This window comes from Amborella trichopoda, chromosome 4 (assembly GCF_054954075.1).
Source record: "Amborella trichopoda isolate Santa Cruz 75 chromosome 4, AtrichopodaSantaCruz75HAP2 v2.0, whole genome shotgun sequence".
NCBI classification, from domain to species: Eukaryota; Viridiplantae; Streptophyta; class Magnoliopsida; order Amborellales; family Amborellaceae; genus Amborella; species Amborella trichopoda.
In genome coordinates, this window is record NC_142339.1 from 2,454,827 (window position 1) to 2,477,148 (window position 22,322).

The following is a 22,322-nucleotide window of genomic DNA, read 5'->3' on the forward strand; positions in this document are numbered from 1 at the left end:
TATACACTTTCCTTTTATAATACAAGTTGGAAACCTCACCTTAACTTTTTCTTATTCCAATCACGAGAGCAAAACAATATTTATTATTTAAAGTGCTTGTTTTTCAAATTTTTTTGGACAGTTTCTATGGGTCAATGTAGAAATGAGTCACCCTTAATAATTTATTTTTGAGATGGATTTTTGGACCTAATTTATAAGGACATGTTGTCTCTAACATGGAGATAATGAATATGAAAAAAGTAGAAGTTTAAAAATTAAAAATAATAAATATATTAAATTAATGGTTCACATTATTTTTAGATGGACCACTTTTAATATTTCGGAGACCGCAAATATAGAAATGCGGTCCCGCCGCATGAAATTTGTTTCCTTTTTTTTCGAGTTTCAACTTGAATCTTCCGCATATATTGTTCCCTTTTTTAAATAAATTTATCTGAAATAATGGGACTATCTGAGCCGTCCATTCTTATATTGCCCTTTGATTTTGGCCGTCGATATGGTGGACATAACGATTCTCCCGCCTCTTCAGGGTCGAATCAGTTATTTGATGTACGAATTGGGGGCAGAGTTGGCAATTTTGGGCCCACCAAGCCAATGCGGACTTAATGACTCACTATCAAATCGAGCCTACAACTATCTGGGTTCCGCTTTGTGTAATGGTCTATGAAAGCAGTAGTAACACTTTCTCTCTCTAAAAAAGTTGCAGGTTTCTTTTGCGGAAAAATGCTTTCAAATCCGTTCAAATTATATTTCTCTCTACAAACGAGTTGAAAGGTGAGGGGCAAAGGTCAACAACAGTCCACTTTCTCTGAGTTCGAGTTCTCTTCAGTTTCTCTCTCATCAGTGTGAGGCTGCTTTTCGGGTTAATTTCGCTAAAATTTGTGCAAGTTTCTCTGCATTTTGCGATTCCAGGGTTAGGGCATTTTTTTGAGATGAAAGTAGTTTTCTTTATTGCAGAGATAATGTGGAGGAAAGGATCGCAGTAATTTGGGTTCTGATCGCTTTACTCTATGGTGTGGCTCTCTTTTCATGGATATTCACTCTCTATTTTATTTCCAGTGCCTTTACATAGAAGAAAACTGATTACTGATTATTTATTTTATTTTTGGTGTGATTTTAGGCATAAAAATTGTGCATGGTTTCTTTCATGTCTGTTTTTTTTATTTTACTGATTAAAAATGTATTTTTTCCCCCTTATTTGATGTGTTTGTTTTTTTCCCTATTTCTTAATATGCTACTTGGCGTAGTACTATTTTTGTCATTATAGTTATATTTTGCTAGCTATGCATCAATGGATTTCCAATATTTCTGAAGTTTTATTTCATAAAAAGGGAATTTTTGGTTTCTCAGTTTGAACAATAAATAAATGTAAGATTTTGAAAATACAGGAAGGACTCTGTTAACGTTCCTCCTTAAATTTCTGGTCAACTAGACAAGGGAAATAAGAGAGTATCTGCGTCCTTTAAATTTTCTTAAATTTTAGTAAATTTAGGCAGAAATAATTCCTTAATTCTCTATGTTTTTAGTCATTGTCAATGGCGATCAATTGCTCTTGCTTTGTTTCTAGCCGGTAACCACATAAGCGAGAAATTTCTGCATCTTCATGGACTTTTTGGCACATGATCTTATTTATGTATACATGCAATCATTGTTATCTAGACATTTTCCCTTATTTATGTCACTGGACATGTGAGCAGCTTTTGTATCTTATTATTTATTTACTCTTTTCATTACCCTAATTGGTAATTAGTGCAACGAATTTGATGGGCAGGAAATTATTGGATTAAAACAAATATATTCCAATTTAGGGGAAATTAGGTAGAGACACATGTTGGCAATTGCCATCATTGTTGTTTATTTTGACAAAATTTATCATTTTCGAGCAGAACATAGATATTGTAAAGTATGGCCTTCCCATATTTTGGTATAATTGTTTTGGTTACTACTAACATGTAGACAACACCACCACCACCAACTACTACTAATACTACCTACTACTAATACTGCTGCTACTTCAACCACCCTTACCATGGGTGGTACCACCATTACACTACTATGACTACTGCCACCGCCACTCCTAAGACCACTACTGATACACTACTAATATTGTTGCTGCCACAACAATGACTACTACCCTCTGTACTACTACATGTACTATCATGATGGCTACTACTTCTTCAAGTGGTAGTCTACTGCTAATACTGCTGGTGCTGCTATTGCTAACTGCCTGTGATACTGCCAAGGTTTAAAAATCTCCAAGCTCACTTGGAACCGCCCGAGTCAGTTCGGGACGCGGTGGTGGGAAGTGGTTCGATTCCTCCCCTCGAACTTGCCCAAAACTTTCTTTCTGTTTTTTGTTCATGGAAAATCCACTCTTCCATTTTCAATCTTTGTACTTCATCTCTCCACCAAAATCACAAAATTAGTGTCAAAATGTTGGCGCCAATACACATCCAATTATTTTTCAATCAAAAACCAAAATAGAAGAAATTGAGGCTCCAAAGTTTGGGAGTTTTGAACCCAATATAAAAAATCTTCTCTTTCTCTCTTTGCTTCACCAAATTTTGTCAAATTTGTTCTATAATGTTCCTATCACATTGATCTATAGTAGCCCATCTTCTCTTTCTCTCGTTGCTTCACCGAGTTTTGTCAAATTTGTTCTATAATGTTCCTATCACATTGATCTATAGTAGCCCTACTAAAAAATCTCAAATCCAAACAGAAAATCTCTGAGACCGATTTTTGTTTTACTCTTCTGCTATTTTTTCCACCATTTTTTCTTTGATTCTCTTCTTTCTTTGATCTATTTCCTTTTAAGAAAACATGATTTTGTTATTTTTCAGTTATGCTGGAAGAAAATCAGTTTTTCGAATCTATGCAACTATTAGGTGGAATTAGATGAAGATCCCCCCGTGTGATACTACCAAGGTTTAAAAATCACCAAGCCCAATTGGAACCACCCGAGTCAGTTCAGGACGCGGGGGCAGAAAGTGGTCTGATTCCTCCCCTCGAACTTGGCCAAAACTTTCTTTTTGGTTTTTGTTCATGGAAAATTCAATCTTTCATTTTCAATATTTGTCCCTAATCTCTTCACCAAAATCACAAAATTAGCATCAAAATGTTGGTGCCAATACACATTTTCCAACTATTTTTCAATCAAAAACCAAATTAGAAGAAATTGAGGCTCCAAAGTTTGGGAGTTTTTGAACCCCATTTAAAAAATCTTCTCTTTCTCTCGTTGCTTCACCGAATTTTGTCAAATTTGTTCTATAATGTTCCTATCACATTGATCTATAGTAGCCCTACTAAAAAATCTCAAATCCAAGTAGAAAATCTCTGAGATCGATTTTTGTTTTATTCTTCTGCAATTTTTTCCACCTATTTTCTTTGATTCTCCTCTTTCTTTGATCTATTTTCTTTAAGAAAACACGATTTTGTTCTTTTTCAATTATACTGGAAGAAAATCAATTTTTTGAATCTATGCAACTATTAGGTGGAATTAGATGAAGACAACCCCCCCCCCTTCTTTCTTCTTCGCTTCCTTCCAAAAAAGAAAGAAAAAGAGAACCTCGATTTTTGAATCCAAATTAAATGTATAGTTGTTTGAATTAAATCTGATTTTTGAAAGTGGTTTTTTATTTTGATATGGATTTTCATGTTTTAGTTTTTTTTTTTTTTTTTTTTTCTGTTTTTTCTGTCTTTTTTTTTTAACACTTGCCAAATCAGCTCGTTCAAGTTGGAACCATCTTTTAAACACTGAATTCCACTGCTATTAGTGTTACTAATGCTACTACCATTTCTCACTACGACCTTCCCCACTAACACCACCCATTACTTCTATGGGTGCTCTTTGAAGACTATGGACGTGCATGACTTGGTTTGGTTTGGTCCAGTGCTCAGACTTGTCAACATGTAAAATGGGAAGAGGAACAATTACAGAGAGACTAAGCTGAGTCTCATTGAGACTGTTTGTATAAAATAAGAACAGAAAAAGTCTGGAAACTCAGATGACTGTTGTCAAAGACATTCTACATTTTCTTGTTTTCCAGCCACATGGAATAAATATCCATTTTTGGTTTTTCACCATATTTGTAGGCTGTAGGGAGGATCCTGGAGCTCTGTTTTAAGATTTCATATGTTCTTCATTTTTTTGGGATTCTAATGATCTTTCTTACTTTAAGGTTCTCCTTGTTTTTTTTTTTCCTAAAAGATTTTGTTGTTGAGACTTGCCAAGTTGGAGTTTTGGATATACTTTTAAACTTTGACATGTACTGCTACTGCTTTGGTTCTGCTATTAGTAATACTACTATGCTGTTACACTTACATGGGCAGTGTATGCACGGAATTGTGGTGATGCTTTCAAAGCATTTCTGTGCTCAATCTAAAGGAGTGAAGAAGGAAAAAAATTGGCATTTATTCTACCTTTCTGCTGTTAGAGGCATGTGCTTAATTTTTTTTCCTTCATTGACATTGTCCAAACCACTGGCCCCCCTTTTAATTATTTATGTTTGTTTTTGTTTGTAGCTTCATCTCCTTTGATTTTCAAATGGCTTTTACTATCGTTTTACTCGTATGTTTGTTGTTGCCAGTATTTATGTTTGGTCGGTTTTTTGAAGATTGAAATGCCATTTCGATGCTCTACAGTTTGTTTGCTCGAGTTGTATGTGGTTGGTTTTCCATGGAAACACTTGATACTGGAGCGGGTAAGGGCGATAAGCATGTAGAAGAGAGTCGTGGTGGAAAATCTGATACTTTGACGTCACAGGATATCGTCAATCCAGTTGTTTACAAACTTGTTCGGGTAATTTATTTCCTCCGATCACTAACTTCAAATTAGAATATTTTTTTTGCTTGTGGTGCATGTACCCGCATTTGGGTATGAATAATTGAAGGCATAAGTGTATGGATTGATTTGGAGTGACCTCCTTTAGGTCCCTTGGTTCAATTTTACTATTCTTATATTGGATTTGGGCTTAGTTTAAACATTCTTCTGGTATTTGAGATATTTAAGCAAGAGATGAAAGTGAATGGATGTGGCTAGAGAATGTATTAAGGTCTTTCTTTAGGGTTTTCAGCCCAAGTGAGGTCTTCCTTTAAGGTTTACAGTCCAAGCGAGGAAATTACATGAGAAAAATAGTTTTTGGTATTTTTTTCTCTTATGCTCATATTATGAACATTGGGCTTCTTCCTGTCTCTCTCTCTCTCTCTCTCTCTATATATATATATATATATATATATATATATATAAATTAAATATGAGTATGAGTTCTGTGTTATCTAAAAGCATTAGTTTTATGGGTGTTTGCGGTCCAATATTAATTCTAATTCTCTCTTCCTCCCACCTTCATTGGCTCTTCCTAGGTTCCCTTGCCATAGAAGTGTTGGAAGAAGGTGGCTCATGCTTTAACTACAGTTTGGGACCATGCATAAATTCTGTTGATTTGGAATCAATTATTTCAAGTTTTTCTGATCTTTTACCCTGTCTTCCATGGTGCAAATGTCACATTATTCTCAAGATACTTTCAAGGTTCATCTTATCATATGTCTGCATGATGATTTCTTTTCCTTGTTTCATAACCTCATAAATTCTACACAGAGCGCTGTTTTATCTTTTCATGACTTGCGTATGGTGATAGGATCATGGGTTTTTGTAACTGTGAATTCAATACCTGCTTTAAAGTTTGTTGTTGTTATGAATTTTGTAATATCTGATAGTAGGGCTTTAAACTGTAGTTTGTTGAGAATGGGATATGTCTTTGAAGTATGTAATATAATCAAGAAGACACTTAGAAGTATGCACACGAGGTATTGATTCGCTGGCCGGCTGCTAGTGATGGAGAAAAAACTATTTTGCTGGTTGCTATTGAATATGATTATTCTGTTGAGGTTGTTATGTTGCATCAAACACTCCCATATGCTTTACGATGAATCATGCATTTTTTTGGCCATTCCATTTAATATTCCTCTCCCATATGCTTTAGGATGAATCATGCATTTTTTTGGCCATTCCATTTAATATTCCTCTCCCATATGCTTTAGGATGAATCATGCATTTTTTTGGCCATTCCATTTAATATTCCTCTATATAAATATTTGTTTCGATTAGTTAAAAAATATTTGTCTAAATGAAATTACTTATACAAATAAGTTATCATATAATTTATCAAGGATTAAACTAGAGTCTAGAGATCAGTCGCAACTGACTGCAATTGCATTTGTGTCTTTATAGAAAATAATATATGTTCTTCAAGGATTGGACAAGATATCGGATGAGGTATCCACAGAAATTGGGGTCAGTCTGGTCTCCCTAGTGTAGACACCCCATCCTTGGTTGAGGAAATTTCAGGAAGCCAAAGACCCTGTAACCACTGGAACATTGATGCCACCCCAGGACCATAGGCCTTGGGATGACATGATACTTTAGAAACCAATCCGTATACCATTTTGACACCCGAAACCCTGAATGCTGACATGAAATGCAAGCCTCATAGTCTATTGGGCCCAAATTGGATTTTATATTAAAGTAGAGGTCATAAGCTTTCCAATGGTTTTAGAATTGCCCAAATACGATATGCGGTTTGGAATTTATAGCCCGGGGAAATTTGTTTGCGGAAGTGCATTTTGGTCCCCAGCATTGGTACCACGAATGTCGGTGTCAAGGCCATCAACATTGCAACAAAGGGGCTACTCCTTGGCGCCAAAGCAACCAATGCCGATGTCAGGGTAGAAAGCCAAAAGCCTGCCGTCATCCATAGTAGCAATGAATTGTTGGTCGGAAGACGGGCCTTGAGTCTAGCTAAGAACATCATGATTGCATCAGCTTTGGAGGCGTCAACGCCCAAGTCAGGGGCAGCAATGCCGTTGGTAGCGGTGCCCCAAAATCATTGGCCTGAGCCACTAGCTTGAAGACTCGTCAAAAAACAAGGCCCGAAGCCTCATGTAAACCTGGCGTCAATGGTACCCATGCCTGTGTTGGTGTTGCCCATGTCAGGAACCAGACAACCCCAACACGTGTGGAACAATGGTTTTATTAAGTGGGGCACGACAAATTATTGAAAATTGAATGACGAGGGCTGGTTTTAGTGGTGTCAACGCTGGAGTTAGGGGTGGCAACGCTGAGCAGAAACATCCCCCAACACATGTGCAATAGTGATTTCATTAAATAGGGAAGGACCAATTATTGTAAACGGAATGATTAAGGCTGGTGCTAGTAGTGCCTATACCTATATCTGTAATAGTAACGCTTGAAAAAAGACAAGCCCAAATCGTTAGCATCGTACAACGTTAAGAATGTGGCATCAGTAGCGACCATGTCAATGTTAGTGGTGGCCTCGTTGTCAATTAGTGATCCCAATCGTAAGCTGCCCATCGAAACAATGTTTTCATTAATGGGTGGAAGCGTGTTATGTACGTCGTAATGATTTGTCAACAGCATTAGCATTGATGACATGATTTGAAATGATTAAGTGGCGCTAAAGTTGCGGCATTGTTGGTGCCAATGCTAGCATTGGCTTCAATGTTGCTGCAAATCGATAGTTTAGATCGGTGTCGTTTGATGCTGTAGCAGTTTGCCCTTCGCTGGGATAAAAATTTTGCTTTGTTTTTGGTATCCTATTTCATATATTTAAGTGCGTGAATTTTGATGAATTCAACTTGTATTTCATAGGTCCACTTTCATCTTTCCTAGTATGTGTTGTCATAGAAGCTCTTGACTATATGATGTTCTTGTGAAGAAAAGGATGTTACAGAAGTGTGATTTGGACATTTTACTGCAAAAATAGTGGATATTTGCAGTTTCAAACCCCAAAAGTTGGATTTTGATGCTAGCAGAAATCTTGGTAAGTGACTTCTTCATGCACTTAATATTATTTTACTGGGCGTATGTTGCATTTTTTTTTCCCCACTAGGGAGTTCAGATGTTTCCAATAAGAATGAAAGAGTACCAAATTTTTTCTAATGGGTTGCTTGGAGTCTTCATTGGGACTTTCCATTTGTTAGGTTGGGTTGGGATGCAGATATTTACTGCAAATGGTTTCTTAATTGGAAGCAGCTAGCAAATGATTGCATAGTGGTGGAGCACCTCCCAAGCTGAAGTATGAGTTTGGTCCACCTAGAATCTCATGTCAATGGTCAACTTTTAACATTCCTTCTAAGAGAGTGAAGGTGGTATTCAATGGTGAATGGAAATCCATGTAGACTCTCTACGTGCCAAAGTCATTATATATAAAAAAGAAAAAATACATGATCGATGCATACCAATGAAGTTGAAGGGAATGTTCTATATAGCACAATTGTGAGACCAGCTTTACTTTATGGGGTAGAATGTCGGGCGGTCTAGAAACAACATACTTGTAGGTTGAGCGTAGTTGAGATGAGGATTTTGAGATGGATGGAGTGGCAAGATAGAATTCGAAATAAATCATTTGGGAAACTTAGGTTTGGCTCCAATAGGTGATACGATGAGAGAAAAGTAGACTTTGGTGGGTTGGCCATGCGCAGCGCAGTCCCAGTACAATACCTGTTAGGAGTAGGGTTGAGAATTGACTCTATCTGGATCTGAATCACGAATTTTGGATCTTATTCGAGTCTGGTTATGGATCCAAGATTTGGATCCGAAATTCGGATCCAAATCTAAAAATTAGATCCAAATAATAATTCGGATCAAATCTAGGTTGGGGTGTATCCGACCCAAAGTTTTAGAATAATGCAATATAATATATGCGTATTATTTGTTAATTTGTATTTATAATACATATTACACTTTTATAGTTTTTAAAACCTAATCCCTACTGTACTTTCAATAAAAACTAATCCTCACCGTTGATTTGAGAACCCATAACCCTTATATATCTCTCTCAATATTCAAATTGATATTAGGGTTTCTCTCCATGAATCCATGTTCTCTCTGGACTTTGAGTCTCTGTTACTTGGGATAAACCCATCTCTATCTCATCTCTCTCTCTCTAATGAAACCCATCTCTCTCACTATTGGAGTGCTCTGTCACGACATTGGTCTGTGGTATTGTTCTGCGCTATTGCTCTGCCTATGGCAATCATCTCTACTCCTCATCAAAGTTCTTCTCCTTTTCTCTCCCCTTTTTTCCTGTTAAATATTGAGAAGCCATCTTTTTCTTTATAAATTCCTCTCAAAATCACCTCTTGTTCATTGGCAACTTACCATTCTAAACATTTGAAAGAAACCCATATGGTTGCTTTGGGACCCAAATGTCCTCAACCTCCAAACACCTAGGGTTGGTCGAGCCAACAATTGGTCTCCACCCTCGATTGGTCTTACTAAACTGAATTTTGATGGGTGTTTGTTGGGAAACTCCGACCCAGCTAGTGTTGGAGGTGCCTTCCATGACCACGGAGGCAATATTCTGGCCACTTTCTCTAAGTCTATATGACACTATGGCTCCCAGACGGCAGAATCTTTGGCCTTCTTGTCGGGCCTCAAATTATTGGACCCATCTTGGGGCCTACCTCTGATAGTGGAAGGAGATGCTCAAAAGGTTATCACCTTGGCTTCCGGGAAATCAGCCCCCCTCCCTGGTATCTTGCTTCGATTTATGACGAGATTTCGCACATTTGCAAGGGTACGACCGCCTTATGGAGGCATATTTGGAGGGAATCAAACACCCTGGAGGACCAATTGGCTAAGGAAGGTGCGGCGTCTCACGTTGCGGATCTGTAAGTGTTTGAGGACTGAATAGCTCTTTGGGTCCCACACTTATTTTTTTGTGATCTCGACTTTTTGGAACCACTGGCTCCTTATGTATATCTTTTGTAATGGGCACTTTTATAAGCCCCACTCATTTTTTGTATAGGGATTTTTTGTTGACGAGAAGCCTGGCCTGTGGGCGGTCTCGCTGTTACGATGTATTCCCCCCCCCCTTGCTCTTAATACAATCGTTAACATTTTTTTAAAAATAAATAAAATATAAGAGATTATTAAAACCCCAAAAGAATGGGAAAGTGCTTTTGAGTTTCAGGCATTCAAGGGAGGAATCGAATGTATAAATGTTATTCGTTTGGTTATTGATCGCCTTCAAAATTTCTATCGCTTTAAGCCACCCCTTGGTATTGATAAAGACAATTCCTATGCGCCTCTATCGTTGGCTTTTACGGCTGAAACTGCTGATCTTGAAGCCTATGTTGTTGTGTCGGCTGAGATTGATTCTTGGCTTTCGAGCCTACGCTTGCTGGCTTTGAAAAGACTTGGCGTGCCTAGTCTTTTTTTGCTAGCTTAAAGCCACAGGTTCGCTTGCAGTTCGAAGTTGGTTAGGAAATCCTTCTATGCTCCGTCCCCACCCCAAGTTGGGTCTCAAGTTCTTTCATTGGGTCTCCAAGCATAGTGGCATTCGTCTAGATTCTCTCTCTTACTCTGCTCTTCCGAAGTCTTTGGCGTTCTCGAATCGATTCCAAGAAGAAGAAATGGAAGCTGAGTGCTTGCAACCGACTCATGCCTTGAACAAATTGATTCTTTCTCATGCTCAAGCTGGTCTCATCGAATGGTCCCATTATCTCCACATATTTGCAAAAAGTTTGGGTTTTTTCCTCGAGTTTTTATCTGCAACTTCTTGCTTGATACTCTCAAGAATGGAAAAATGGGTATTGCAGTAAAGATTTACTCAGAGATGTTAGAGAGAGAGAGAATGAAGGGAGTTCAGTGAGAGAAAATGATTCACAAGCAGTGGCTGATAATTACAATATTTGTATAATGGTAAGAGGCTTGTGCAGTCAAGTTAAAGTTGAACAGGGTCGGAAATTGATAGAGGATCGATGGGGAGAAGGGTGCATTCCTAATGTTGTTTCCTAGAACACACTAATCTTTGGTTACTACATAAAATGTGAAGTTAAGCGTGCATTTGGGCTTCTCAACGAGGTGAAAATGAAGGATTTTTTACCAACTGTTGGAACAGATCCGGATTCGGATCGGATCTAGATCCTATGTAAATCTGAATTCGGATCCAGATCCGATGGATACTATCCGGATTGATCTGGATTTGGGTGGATCTGGACCCGATCCAGAAAATTCTCAGCCCTAGTTAGGAGGTGCAAGTTGGTTCAAGTAGTGAGAAAAGATATGGCGATTTATGTCCTCACTGAGGGTATGGCCCTTTATATAGTTGAATGGCGGACCGGGATTCATGTGGCCTACCCCAAATAGTTGAGAAAAGGCTCTGATGGTAATGATGGTTTTTCGTCTATTTTAAGCTTTAGAGCTGAACTTGAAAGATTATAGGTGTTAGTTTACTGTGACTTCTATAGATATGTGATTTTATGTACTTTTTGGTCATTGTTTTGCAAGTTCCACTTGTAGAATTGTATAACAATATATTTTTGGTTTAAATTTTCAGGTTAAAGGTGATGGAACACTAATACCTGCTACAGATGATGAGGTTATGGTGGTGGTTGAAGATTTGCTTGACGATGACAAGGGTGGAACATCATTAGCTGTGGGCCCAGACAATAATGATGATTGTACTCCTACTGGAGACTGTACGAAGGGTGCTTTAGAGGATACTGAAGGTTGTCTCTTGGTTTCTTTTTCTTCTTACAGACGAGTTTGTTTGTCGCACTTATGCCAAGTTGCACCTATGTCTTATCTTTGAAGTACTCTAGGTTGTTACCATACTTTATTTGGGTCAGTCTAATGAAAAATCTCAACAGTGCTGTGATGTAATTTATCCAAATCACCTGTGCCTACAAAGATCTCTGAGATAGGCTTGAACACTTTTTTCATGTATGCTTATACCACTGAAGAATGTATTTGATCTTTACACTGAATAATGGCACTCTAAATTTTTGGCAAAGGGCAAAGAAAATTTGTTTTTCCTTCAACCACCAAAGTGGAAAATATCTCTCTCTCTCTCCTGTGCATGCACATTCTCTCCTTGCCCCCCTCTCTCTTATTTTTCATCTTGAATCCCCCAATCCCATCAGCCACATCACTGTTGAAGGTTCAGGTACCATCATTTGCTCCTCCAGACCCTAAAATAATAGTCGTTCACCTTTGCTTTATGAATTCTAATATGATAAGAAGAGTAGAATGGATTAGCAGCTCTCCACCTCTCCAATGAGAACTGAACCAGTAACAGGGCCCCAGAAGACATGGTAAGCACTTAATCGATGTTTCTGATATTTGAAAGGGTGAAATCCCTGTTATTGGAATCATTCAGATGTTTTACCCGAAGAAGACCCTCTCGGTGAGATCGGGCTCTAGGTAGAACTGGGTGGCAGGTGCCAGAACCTGATGCCTAGAGTTCTATTCTCATAAAAGTCCCAAGTTCACATTTGAGGAAAAAAAAAAAACACATCCCTTGTGGTTGCACAAATAAGTGAATTGAACACAGTTAAGTTCAAAGGGTGCTCTAGTGGGGTGTCTGAAGTAGAATCAAGGGCTTTTACTTTTACTGCCTCTTGTACAATGATCCTTTTTTTTGTGGGCTTATTCTTGAAAGAATAATTCCTTTTGGAAACAATCTCAGATTTATTGGCAAAAAGTAAGAGCTCTCAACTAAAAGCTTCTCAAGCTCGTCATTGATGGTGGAAATGGAATCAAGATTTGATTTGATTAGGGTTTGGTTTGATGAATTTTGGTTTCTAACGCATTTCTGGAATTGGTTTTTTTATGGTTAATGAAGAGGAGGCTAATCAAAAGAAGGCGCTGGTAGTGGAGATTGGAGAGGTGCTTAATCCAGTCTGTTTGCTTTCAGTTGATAAAAACTAACAAAGTAAATATTTTTGAGAATATACTAATTTTTAGACAAGAGTAATATATAGACAAGATGGCATTGATTGTCACCCAAACAGGCCCTTATATTTCCCTGGTTTTATCAGAATTGCACATTTATAGGCAATGTCGAACGTTAATTATGTGTCACAGATTTGTTACTGGATTAGTCATGTAGTTACTTCATATGAATCTTTTCTGTGTCTTATACATGTAACATTGTAGTTTTGCAGGCATATAAATGGTCTTTATGTACTTCTATCTGACCGTCAGTTTATGTTCATTTTTATCCCTTCTAGTATTATTGATAATTTTGAGTCATTTTGGTATTTGTTTTATTCACATGTGAAGCAGGTTAGCATGTTAAACAAGTTAAATATGATAACATTAGTCAATATGATGTTAATTTCTTTTCAATTTTGATGGCTGACTTGATATTGGGTCTATTGGTGGATTATTTTGTTACAATGCAGAGTGATATTTTAATGTGATTAATTTGTTAATGCAGAATGATATTTAATATGAAAGTTATCGTATGTTTCACTAATGAATGCTGTCAGTGTAATGCATGGTTTATTATTCTTGTTATTTGACGATGCTCTAAGCTTGTTTGCGCCATTTCATGATTTGATTTAGGGGGGTTGTGTGTTGGTTTGGTAGGATGTGATGGTTGCACATGGTAGAAATTTTGGATTGGTGAGTCATATGATGGTGAGCCTTGTGTCTCCGATTTACAAGAGTAAAATTCAGAAATCCTCGGTATTAAAAGTAACATATTAATTTGGAATCGCCTTTGAATATGAGGCTTCATTTGTAATATATATTGGTAATTGGGTATAATGGGTTAGCAGCAGGGCTGACTTGCATGCCTTCACTGTTGAAAAGGAAACAGGTCCCCTTCTTTCCTCCCCTTTTTGGGTATAATGTGGGTATAATGTATATCATGGGTATTTGTGGCATTTTGAATTAGGTCACATAACTGGTTATGTCAGAGAACAGGCTGAAACCTAGTGAGAACTGGCTAGTTCCCTATATATAGTGGGAAACAGACCAGATGCCACTGACTACCAATCGGCATATGGCAATTCTGATCTAGATCGGCATTTTTTTAAACCCTGCATTAAATGATGATTCTAGCAACAGAAGATACCAAATTGGTTCTTTATTGATGGGAGCACATTCCTATAATTGTCTCGACAGCAATGATTAAAAGCTCATGACTCAGCTCTGTCGTGGGTCCAACTAGGTCAAGTTCTTATAAAGAACACAATGAAAATCCTTGACTTGGGGTGGACTTGCCCTGGGAGCAGTTAATATTGGCCTGAGCTTAGCAATTTAGCAATATCTGGACATCATAGATTGCCTGGTGATTTACTCAACACCTGCTAGCGAGGAAAAAGTATACTTATGGTGTCTGTCCATTGCGAACTAGTGGTTTAGGTTCACTGACAACTCTCTCTCATAAATAATTTGCCGGTGCTCATGGCTCAACATGCGAACCTTCTTTTTTTCGTGCATATTTATTATTAAAGAATAAGGCACCTAAAAGTATATCTCTGGGAAGATGATTCTTGTGAATGTGTGATGTTCCTGTAAAAGAGAGTAGATTCCACATCCAAGGACCTGGATAACTTTATAACATATTCTATATATAAGCAACTGGGGCTCTCAAAGATCAGTGCTGGTACAGTGATACCTAGAGCCAAAATCTGTCGTCTGTGGTGGCCATCAGAAATTGGTTCTGTTCTTAAGGCCTCTCTGACCTTGTGTGCTGTTTTCTTAAGAGATGATTGAACTTGTCATTATGGATGAATACCCAATGGGGAGAATAGATACAGTGGCCAGACATTGTCTAGGAAATGGAGGAATACGTTTATTCTGCTTTTGCACTTGTGTCATTGATGGCCATGGAAAATTATTCTGAAGTGGCCCTTGAATGTGATACAGTGGAACCCTTTTAGATGCTCCTCTTCTAATTCTCTGTTTTCCGCCCACTCTTCTCTTTCATCTGAAGTGCTACTGTTGCATTTACCCAATTCTCTCCATTCTATCTAGGAGGAAGTTGCTTCTCTTTAATTATCAGTGATAAAAATGTTGCTTCTTTTTAGATGCTGGCTCTCCTTCTGCGGGCATTGTACTTGCTTTAAATTAAAGAGACAGGCCTGTTCACATTCCGTGCTCTCTCTTTTTTTCGATACACTGCTTGGTGCATTCAGACTGATATTAACTTTTGAAGAGAATCCCTTATGAGGATTGAGCTATCCCCTATGTAATCCATTCGTGCAAAACTATATATGTATATTCTTTTCTCTCACAATTGTTAGCACCCAATATATATTAGTTGGACTATTATTTTCAATTTGTTCTAAATATATTTGTGAGTTTTTCAACTCATTTCTTTTCTAATATCTGAGTATGTTGTACTTGCTGTTCCACAATTTTTTAGGCAAACTCCCTCTGTCTATTGTGAAATGTGCTTTGGGGCTTTGCAGTTCCATGAAAAATAGCTTTATTTTAGAAACTTATGTTTGGATTTTTTTTCTTATGTGTGATATCATTCTTGTGCTGCTTGTAAGGCATTACATTCGATTGAACTTTCAGAATAATTATTGACTTAATCCGCTATATACTTGTCAGGTTCTTCACAATCCGAGGGTTTGGACATCAACAAGAGAAAACTGAGCGCTAAACTTGAGGTTTGTTGTTGAGCATGCATTATGAACAGTCATTAGATATTTGAAATGGAAATGCAAATTACTTGCTTTCTATTTCTTTGCAGTCTTGATGATTTGAACTCCTCCATATAATTTAAGATGTCATGTCCTACTGATGTATAAATCATTGTTTCAAAGAAAAAAAACAGAAAAACCAAAAAAAATCGAGAAATCAGTTCTTGAGAGTACCCTACATGTTCCTTTCAAGTTGCTTTATTCTTTTGATACCTTGCAATTCATACCCTTAGGCTCTCTCTGTACTATAGGGTTGTGGTAATGATTTGGTGGTGGCATCATGGAAGATGTGCCAAATGAGCTTTACATCTTATGGTCGTGGATGGAGCTCTATCATAGGAGCTGGGCACTTGTAGAGATTTCTACATATGATACAAAGGGATCTTTTCAACTTGCTACTTTCACGAAATGTATATTGGCGTTAGGAAGTACATATATATTACATAGTTACTTTCTCTTACTCCAAAAATATCGCACTTTCGAGATTTCGGGTCGATAATTTAAGAAAATCGAGAGATTGAGGAAGATGTAGCACATAAAATGAGAGCTGGATGGGCGAAGTGGAGATGTGCAACTAGAGTTTTATGTGATCGCCGCATACCAATGAAGCTAAAGTGGTAGTTTTATAGGACAGTTGTGAGACCAGCTTTGCTTTATGGGGCGGAATGTTGGGCGTTCAAGAAACAACATATACCCATAAGACAAGTGTAGTTGAGATGAGGATGTTGAAATGGATGAGTGGCAAGACAAGAAGGGATAGAATTCAAAATGAATACATTCAAAAGAACTTAGGTGTAGCTCTAATAGGCGATAAGATAGAAATTGTAGACTTAGGTGGGTTGTCCATGTGTAGCCCAGACTCAGTACAACACCGGTTAAGATGTGCAAGTTGGATCACGTGGAAGGCTTAAAAAGAAAAAGGGTAAGCCCAAAACGACATGGTTGGAAATAGTGAAAAAGTTACGGGGACTTATGGCCTCACTAAGTGTATGACCCTTGATAGAGCATAATGGTAGACCAGGATTCGTGTACCCGATCCCAAATAGTTAGGAAAAGGCTCTGATGAAGATGATGATGGCTTTGTCTTTGATTGAAGCGCAACACATTCTTCTCATGTGGTACTCTTTAGATATCGGAAATTGCTCAGAGTGTAGTTATGGGCATATGCTTTCGTTCATGTAGCTAATATTTTTAGTGCATCTATCATCATCATCATCGTCATCCTAGCCTTATATTGATTATTTGCGATCAACTACTTGAATTCTCTTCCTCCTTTTGTTAGTGCATCTATAATTTGTCAAAATGAAATTATGCTATTAGCCGGAATATGCTATTAGTTGTTAGGAGGTGCACGTTGGATCAAGTGGAAGGCTTAAAAAGACAAGGGTAGGCTCAGAATGACATGGTTGGAAGTAGTGAGAAAAGATATGGGGAGTTATGGCCTCATTGAGTGTATAGCTCTTGATATAGCAGAATGGTAGACCAGGATTCGTGTAGCCGGCCCCAAATAGTTAGAAAAAGGCTATAATGATGATGATGATGATGACTTTGTCACTGAAGCTAAACACATTCTTCTCATGTGGTACTCTTTAGATATCTGAAATTGCTCAGAGTGCAGTTATGGGCATATGCTTTCATTCATGTAGGTAATAATTTTAGTGCATCTATCATCATCATCATCATCATCCTAGTCTTATCCCAATTATTTGTGGTAGCTACTTGAATCCTTTTCCTCCGTTTTTTAGTGCATCTGTAATTTGTCAGCACCTTCATTATTACAGTACTACAAAAGTGCTAGCTATGCTCTAGACATATCGGCCTCATTCTGTTTGAAGATGGTCAGATTTGTTACTGCATTGGCAATTTAAGGTTACCCATCAAACTATTGTTATAATCTAGTTCACAAAGTTTGGCGGTGTTCAATACTCTAATGCAGTTTGGTTTGTACGATGGTAGCTCAGTGGATGTCCAAGCTCCAATTTATTATGAGGTCCACTTCTCTTAACACTGCAAAATTCATTTCTCGATATTTGCTTCGATTACTGGTTGCTCCATCTACTTTTCTGGTGTGAGGTACCAACTGCCTTAAAAATTCCATGATTATTTTCCTTCTAAGTACGTAAAAGATCAACTGCACTCAATCTCCTTAGTACTTGCCTTCATGTTCTTCTAGTCATGATTGATTTTTTTTATTTAATTCTTTGTGAGAAGTATATTATTTTGGCTTTTTAGATTTGCATATAGAAGCATAAAACTTCAATAGATGACCCTGAAAAGGATTTTAATGTTGTGGAATATTTATTTCTTTATGTTATTATTGCTTTTTTTTATTTATTATAAATGCAAGATTGCTTAATGTTATGCATTAGGCTTGCACTGTTAATAAAATCATGACAGGACTGTGGATCCAAATTCTTTGTATAAGATGAATGTCTGCCGGAACCATGTGCATTTGCATATTTTTGCAGTGCACTAATTCTGAAAATATCTCTTTATGGCTATATACTTCTGAAAATGTATTACTTATTACACAAGCCGTGTTTAAGATCTTTGGACAGGGTATTTTATTGGTTTACTTTTGTTTCTCAGGTTGTTTGAACTTGTACCTTGCTACTAGAATGGCATTTACCATCTGTGTTCCGTATAATGTACTTTGTATTTTGTTCCATTATGATGTGTTCAACCTCATGTAGTTTGAATAATCTGCTTTTTTACTTTGTGTACCTTTTGAGTAGTTAACCTCAGTTTTTTTAACCAGCTGTAACAATGTCACTAATGATTTTTTGTTTTTTATTTTTTATTGTTTTGTAGTATATTGAGGGGATGCTACAAAAGGTCAAAGAGGAAGAGCGGTTGCTTTTGTCGTGTGGAACTCCTGATCCTTCTTCTAAATTTATTTTGGATACAGATGCGCAGTTGCGTGATCAGAATGAGCAATTAATTGTTGGTGATGCAAACTTCCTGTCTGAATACTCTTCACAAGTAAACTCCCCTCCATTGTTGCCCTGCTTAACTGATGACCAGGATTCCAAAATTGGCAGCCCTAACCTGTGCACCAAAACTATGGCAGAGAATGAAGGAAATGATTCATCTTCTCATAATAACAATAGTTTAAAGCCTGATTTTTCCACTGTAAAAGGTGAGATTTGTTTAGATAATCTATCAATAAGAGAACTTCATGAAACATTTAAAGCTACCTTTGGACGCGAAACTTCTGTTAAGGACAAATTGTGGCTGAAGCGGCGAATTGCTATGGGCCTTACCAACTCTTGCAATGTTTCCACCACCAGTTTCATTATTGAAAATAAATCCCTTAAGAAAACAAATGATGTGGAAGCAATGGAAGGTGTGACACCTAGTGGGAGAACCATTGAAGGTTGGGGTCTTGGTGTTGGTCACATGGGTAGGAATTTCGTTTCAGGAAAGAGGTTGAGAAAACCTAAATTAGAATATGAGGTGAAAAATGATGATCATGGGCCAGAGCAAACCGCTTCCAAAAGAATTCGTAAGCCTACTAAAAGATATATTGAAGAACTCTCTGAAGTGGAGGCTAGGGAATGCAGTGGTAAATTGGTTTCCTCTGTTCGAAATTCGGGGCATGGTCAGTCATCTCCAAAATCTCGTGTCAGGCCTGCGTATGATGGTGGATCAGTGAAAGCAGATATAGTGGCTAGGCAAGATTCTCTTGGGGGATCAGGTGTTCTTGTTCCATTTGTTTCTAGAGTGCGAAGAGGACGTCCTAGGAAAAACTTCATGGGTTTCATGGTATGAAATTGCAATTACTTGTTACCTTAACACCAAACACACACCCGACCCCCAACCCCCCCCAAAAAAAAAAAAAAAAAACGCCTCACATCATGAATTACTCCTGCTTTATTTACAAGGACATCCTAGCAGTAAGGTGAATGAATCAGAGAATTCTGAAGGACATCTATCCCACTTGTTTTCTCATAAATAAAGAGTGACCTCATTCGTCCTTGTAGCTATATCTTTAGTTATTAATTAATTTATTCATTTTTGGTTGAAATTGGAGAATGGGAAACTGGATTTATTGGTTCAGTGTAGATTGACTCGTTTATATGGGCTGTCCTGGGTATTACTTTTGTATATAATTTTCCTGTAGAATCCTTACCGTTCAACATTAAGCTTCATTGAGATTTATTTCCTCTTGTTACCACCAAAAGATTTTAGGGAAAAAGACAAACATAAACCCCCTCTCTAAAGTTGTAATCCCAAAAAAACTCCTTGTCCCTTAAATATCCCATGGAATCAACAAAAGAGGACATTTGACATCCTTTTGACCTTCTCATTGTCTAAATTACAGAATTTACCTTTCTTTTTTGTCTTAAATCACCATGTTAACTAAATTTTGGAAAAGCTTTCATTCTCTTTCTCTTTCTTCCTTCTTTATTTGCACACTAAATTGGCCTTCTTTATTTACACACTAAATTGCTGTTTCATTGAAATCTATTTGTTTTGGCTACCAGAAATATAATTCCAGTGGCATGGCTGCGAAACTGGTGAAGAAAGCCCTTGGTGTCCGTGCTGCTCGCCAGGATGGTGAAAAGGCAGGAAAAAGGTGGAATTCTAGATCTAATTCAGCACCTGCTGACCACTCGGTATGACAAATAGTTCTTTTCAGAAAAAAGGAGGAGCTTCATTTTATATGTTTTCTCCTATGGTTATAGTGCTTATATCCTTCTTTCCTTCCAGATTGGTGCAAAAATCCGGATCGAGAAGGGTGCAATAGTGCCACTTGTCATTGAGGGAGATACGGAGCATTCAGATCTCGATCCTGCTGATGATGAATCCGTCGTTACTGTTCCCACTGCAAAAGGTGGGATAAGAAGGAAGCATCACAGAGCATGGACTTTGTGTGAGGTCATGAAATTGGTTGAGGGAGTTTCTCGTTATGGATGTGGAAGGTGGTCTGAAATCAAAAGGCTTGCATTTGCTTCCTACACATATCGAACCTCTGTTGACCTAAAGGTTTGTTGTAAAATTTAAAATGCACCCAAAGAAAGAAAATATAGCTTCTCATATCAAGTCAACTATATACATGCCTTGGAACTGCTCGTACACATCGTATGTGAGACGATTTTGTTTTACCACATACATGCATACTTTAATCTGTCTATAAAGTAATGATGAGTTTTGCTGTGATTTTTGTGACCACTGTTTGGTGGTTTTGGAAGGATGTGGGGTTAGGGACCAAATCTCATTCCTCGTTTAGATTTGATCGTGTGACTCTGGTCTTCATTTACGTGTGTATGTATGTGTCAGTTCTGAATCTGTAGAAACAATGTGAAAATATATATGTGAATGAATGGTCTGATTGTTGTTTACTGAAATTGGTCGGAGTTGAGGTGCACTGGCCTCTTCGAAATCTGAATTGCCCATTGAAAGACTTGTCCAAAGATCGTAGCAGCTGGGTTTTATAGCACTACATCTCGAGTTCCATTCCTATGCAACCTTGTCAAAAAAAAAAAACAAGCAAGTGCGTATGGGTACCCAGCATCTCTGTGTCTTGGGTACTGAGAGGATGAATTTGTTTATTGACTTCTATTTTTTCTCTTTAGGTTTCTGGGATTCTGTAATTTGCATTTTATACTGAATATGTCATTTGTTGGTCCTTTATGTGCAAATTTGATTAGTTTGTTGGCACTTCACGGGTTTTGCAACGTCTGACTTGCAAAATGAAACAGAGAATAATCATGCCTATTTCACAAGTTGTGGATTAGTCGGAGGTTTTCTTTTCCCTTTTGTTTTTGCTTTAGATTAATATTCTGGGTTTGGGTTTTACAGGACAAGTGGCGGAATCTCCTCCGAGCCAGTTATGCCCAAGGGCCAACAGGCAGAGAGGTTAGGAGCTTCTTGACATGTTTCTTATACATTATTTGTTCATTTTCGTTTTGTTTTCATTCCCAGCTTCTACGCAGTCTTCTGTTTTTCCCCATGTCTTATTCATCTTTCACTTTTCTGTTCGCTCTCTAAGTCTCTATTTTCGATATGTTGCTTGAATGGAGAAATTTTATAGGCCAGGAATACCCGAAAGCACACAACACTACCGATTCCTGCGCCCATCCTCTTAAGAGTGAGAGAGTTGGCGGCAACACACTCCCAATCTGCACATGATCGCAGCTCAAGTAAGCCTGTCGGCCGAAGCGGAAGAAGTGTACATAAGAAAAGGGAGCCAGATGCATATAACTGTAAATGATATACATGAAAATAATTAGATATATTCTTACGTTTGCTTTTGTATGATAATTCCAAGTCACTCGGGACTTTCCGAGCCTTGACAAATAAAAATAGAGTTGGGGCAATTTGAAAACCTCATGGGTCTCTAGAGGATTGAAGACAGGGTTATTCTGCATCAAAAAAGAGGCAGAAGAGAGAAGGATCTGATGTTTTAATCGTGTCGAATTTTTAACAGGTGGGTTGTGTAAGAAACCTCATGTTCCTGCCCTTGATAGATAAATGTATACATATAATACATGAGAATGTGTTTATTGACAAGGCAGGGTGCTAATTGTTGGGGCTCAAGGGAATAGACTGTTTCTGAGTATCTTTGACCAGAGTATGCCAATTTCGCATGGCATTTTCTTTTTCATTTCGTTTCTTTTCCTGTTTTTATTTTCTTGTTTTTGTTTTTAAAAAAATTTGGTTTATTTTCTGTTATAGAAATGGCGCTTAATGTGAACTTTGCAAATTTATTTTACTTGCTAGCTTTATTTGTTGGCAATTTGCTTTATATTTTTGCAAGCTTTTTGTTGGAATTCAAGGGTTTGTTTAAACTGGTGTTGCTTATGCTCCGATGCCTTTGGATTTATTATTGGCAATTTCTGTGTACTTTCGCT

General features: G+C 37.6%; 1 protein-coding gene across 15 annotated transcripts; it reads left to right on the plus strand.

Annotated features, from left to right (window-relative positions):
- Nucleotides 1–657: 657 nt before the first annotated feature.
- On the plus strand, nt 658–21,981 carry LOC18439394 (uncharacterized). Of its 15 annotated transcripts, none has more exons than XM_088864311.1 (11): nt 658–845; nt 943–1,013; nt 4,333–4,438; nt 4,645–4,801; nt 11,361–11,532; nt 15,374–15,432; nt 18,277–19,230; nt 19,953–20,084; nt 20,179–20,454; nt 21,271–21,327; nt 21,503–21,981. In XM_088864311.1, the coding sequence occupies exons 4-11, from the start codon at nt 4,679–4,681 to the stop codon at nt 21,680–21,682; spliced, it is 1,953 nt and encodes a 650-aa protein (XP_088720437.1). In that variant the 5' UTR covers nt 658–845; nt 943–1,013; nt 4,333–4,438; nt 4,645–4,678; the 3' UTR covers nt 21,683–21,981. The 15 variants fall into 15 exon arrangements, with proteins under 15 accessions (XP_088720437.1, XP_088720441.1, XP_088720445.1 ...); XM_088864315.1 differs by lacking the exon at nt 4,333–4,438 and adding an exon at nt 5,362–5,527; XM_088864319.1 differs by having other exon boundaries at nt 958–1,013; nt 21,492–21,981.
- Nucleotides 21,982–22,322: the final 341 nt, after the last annotated feature.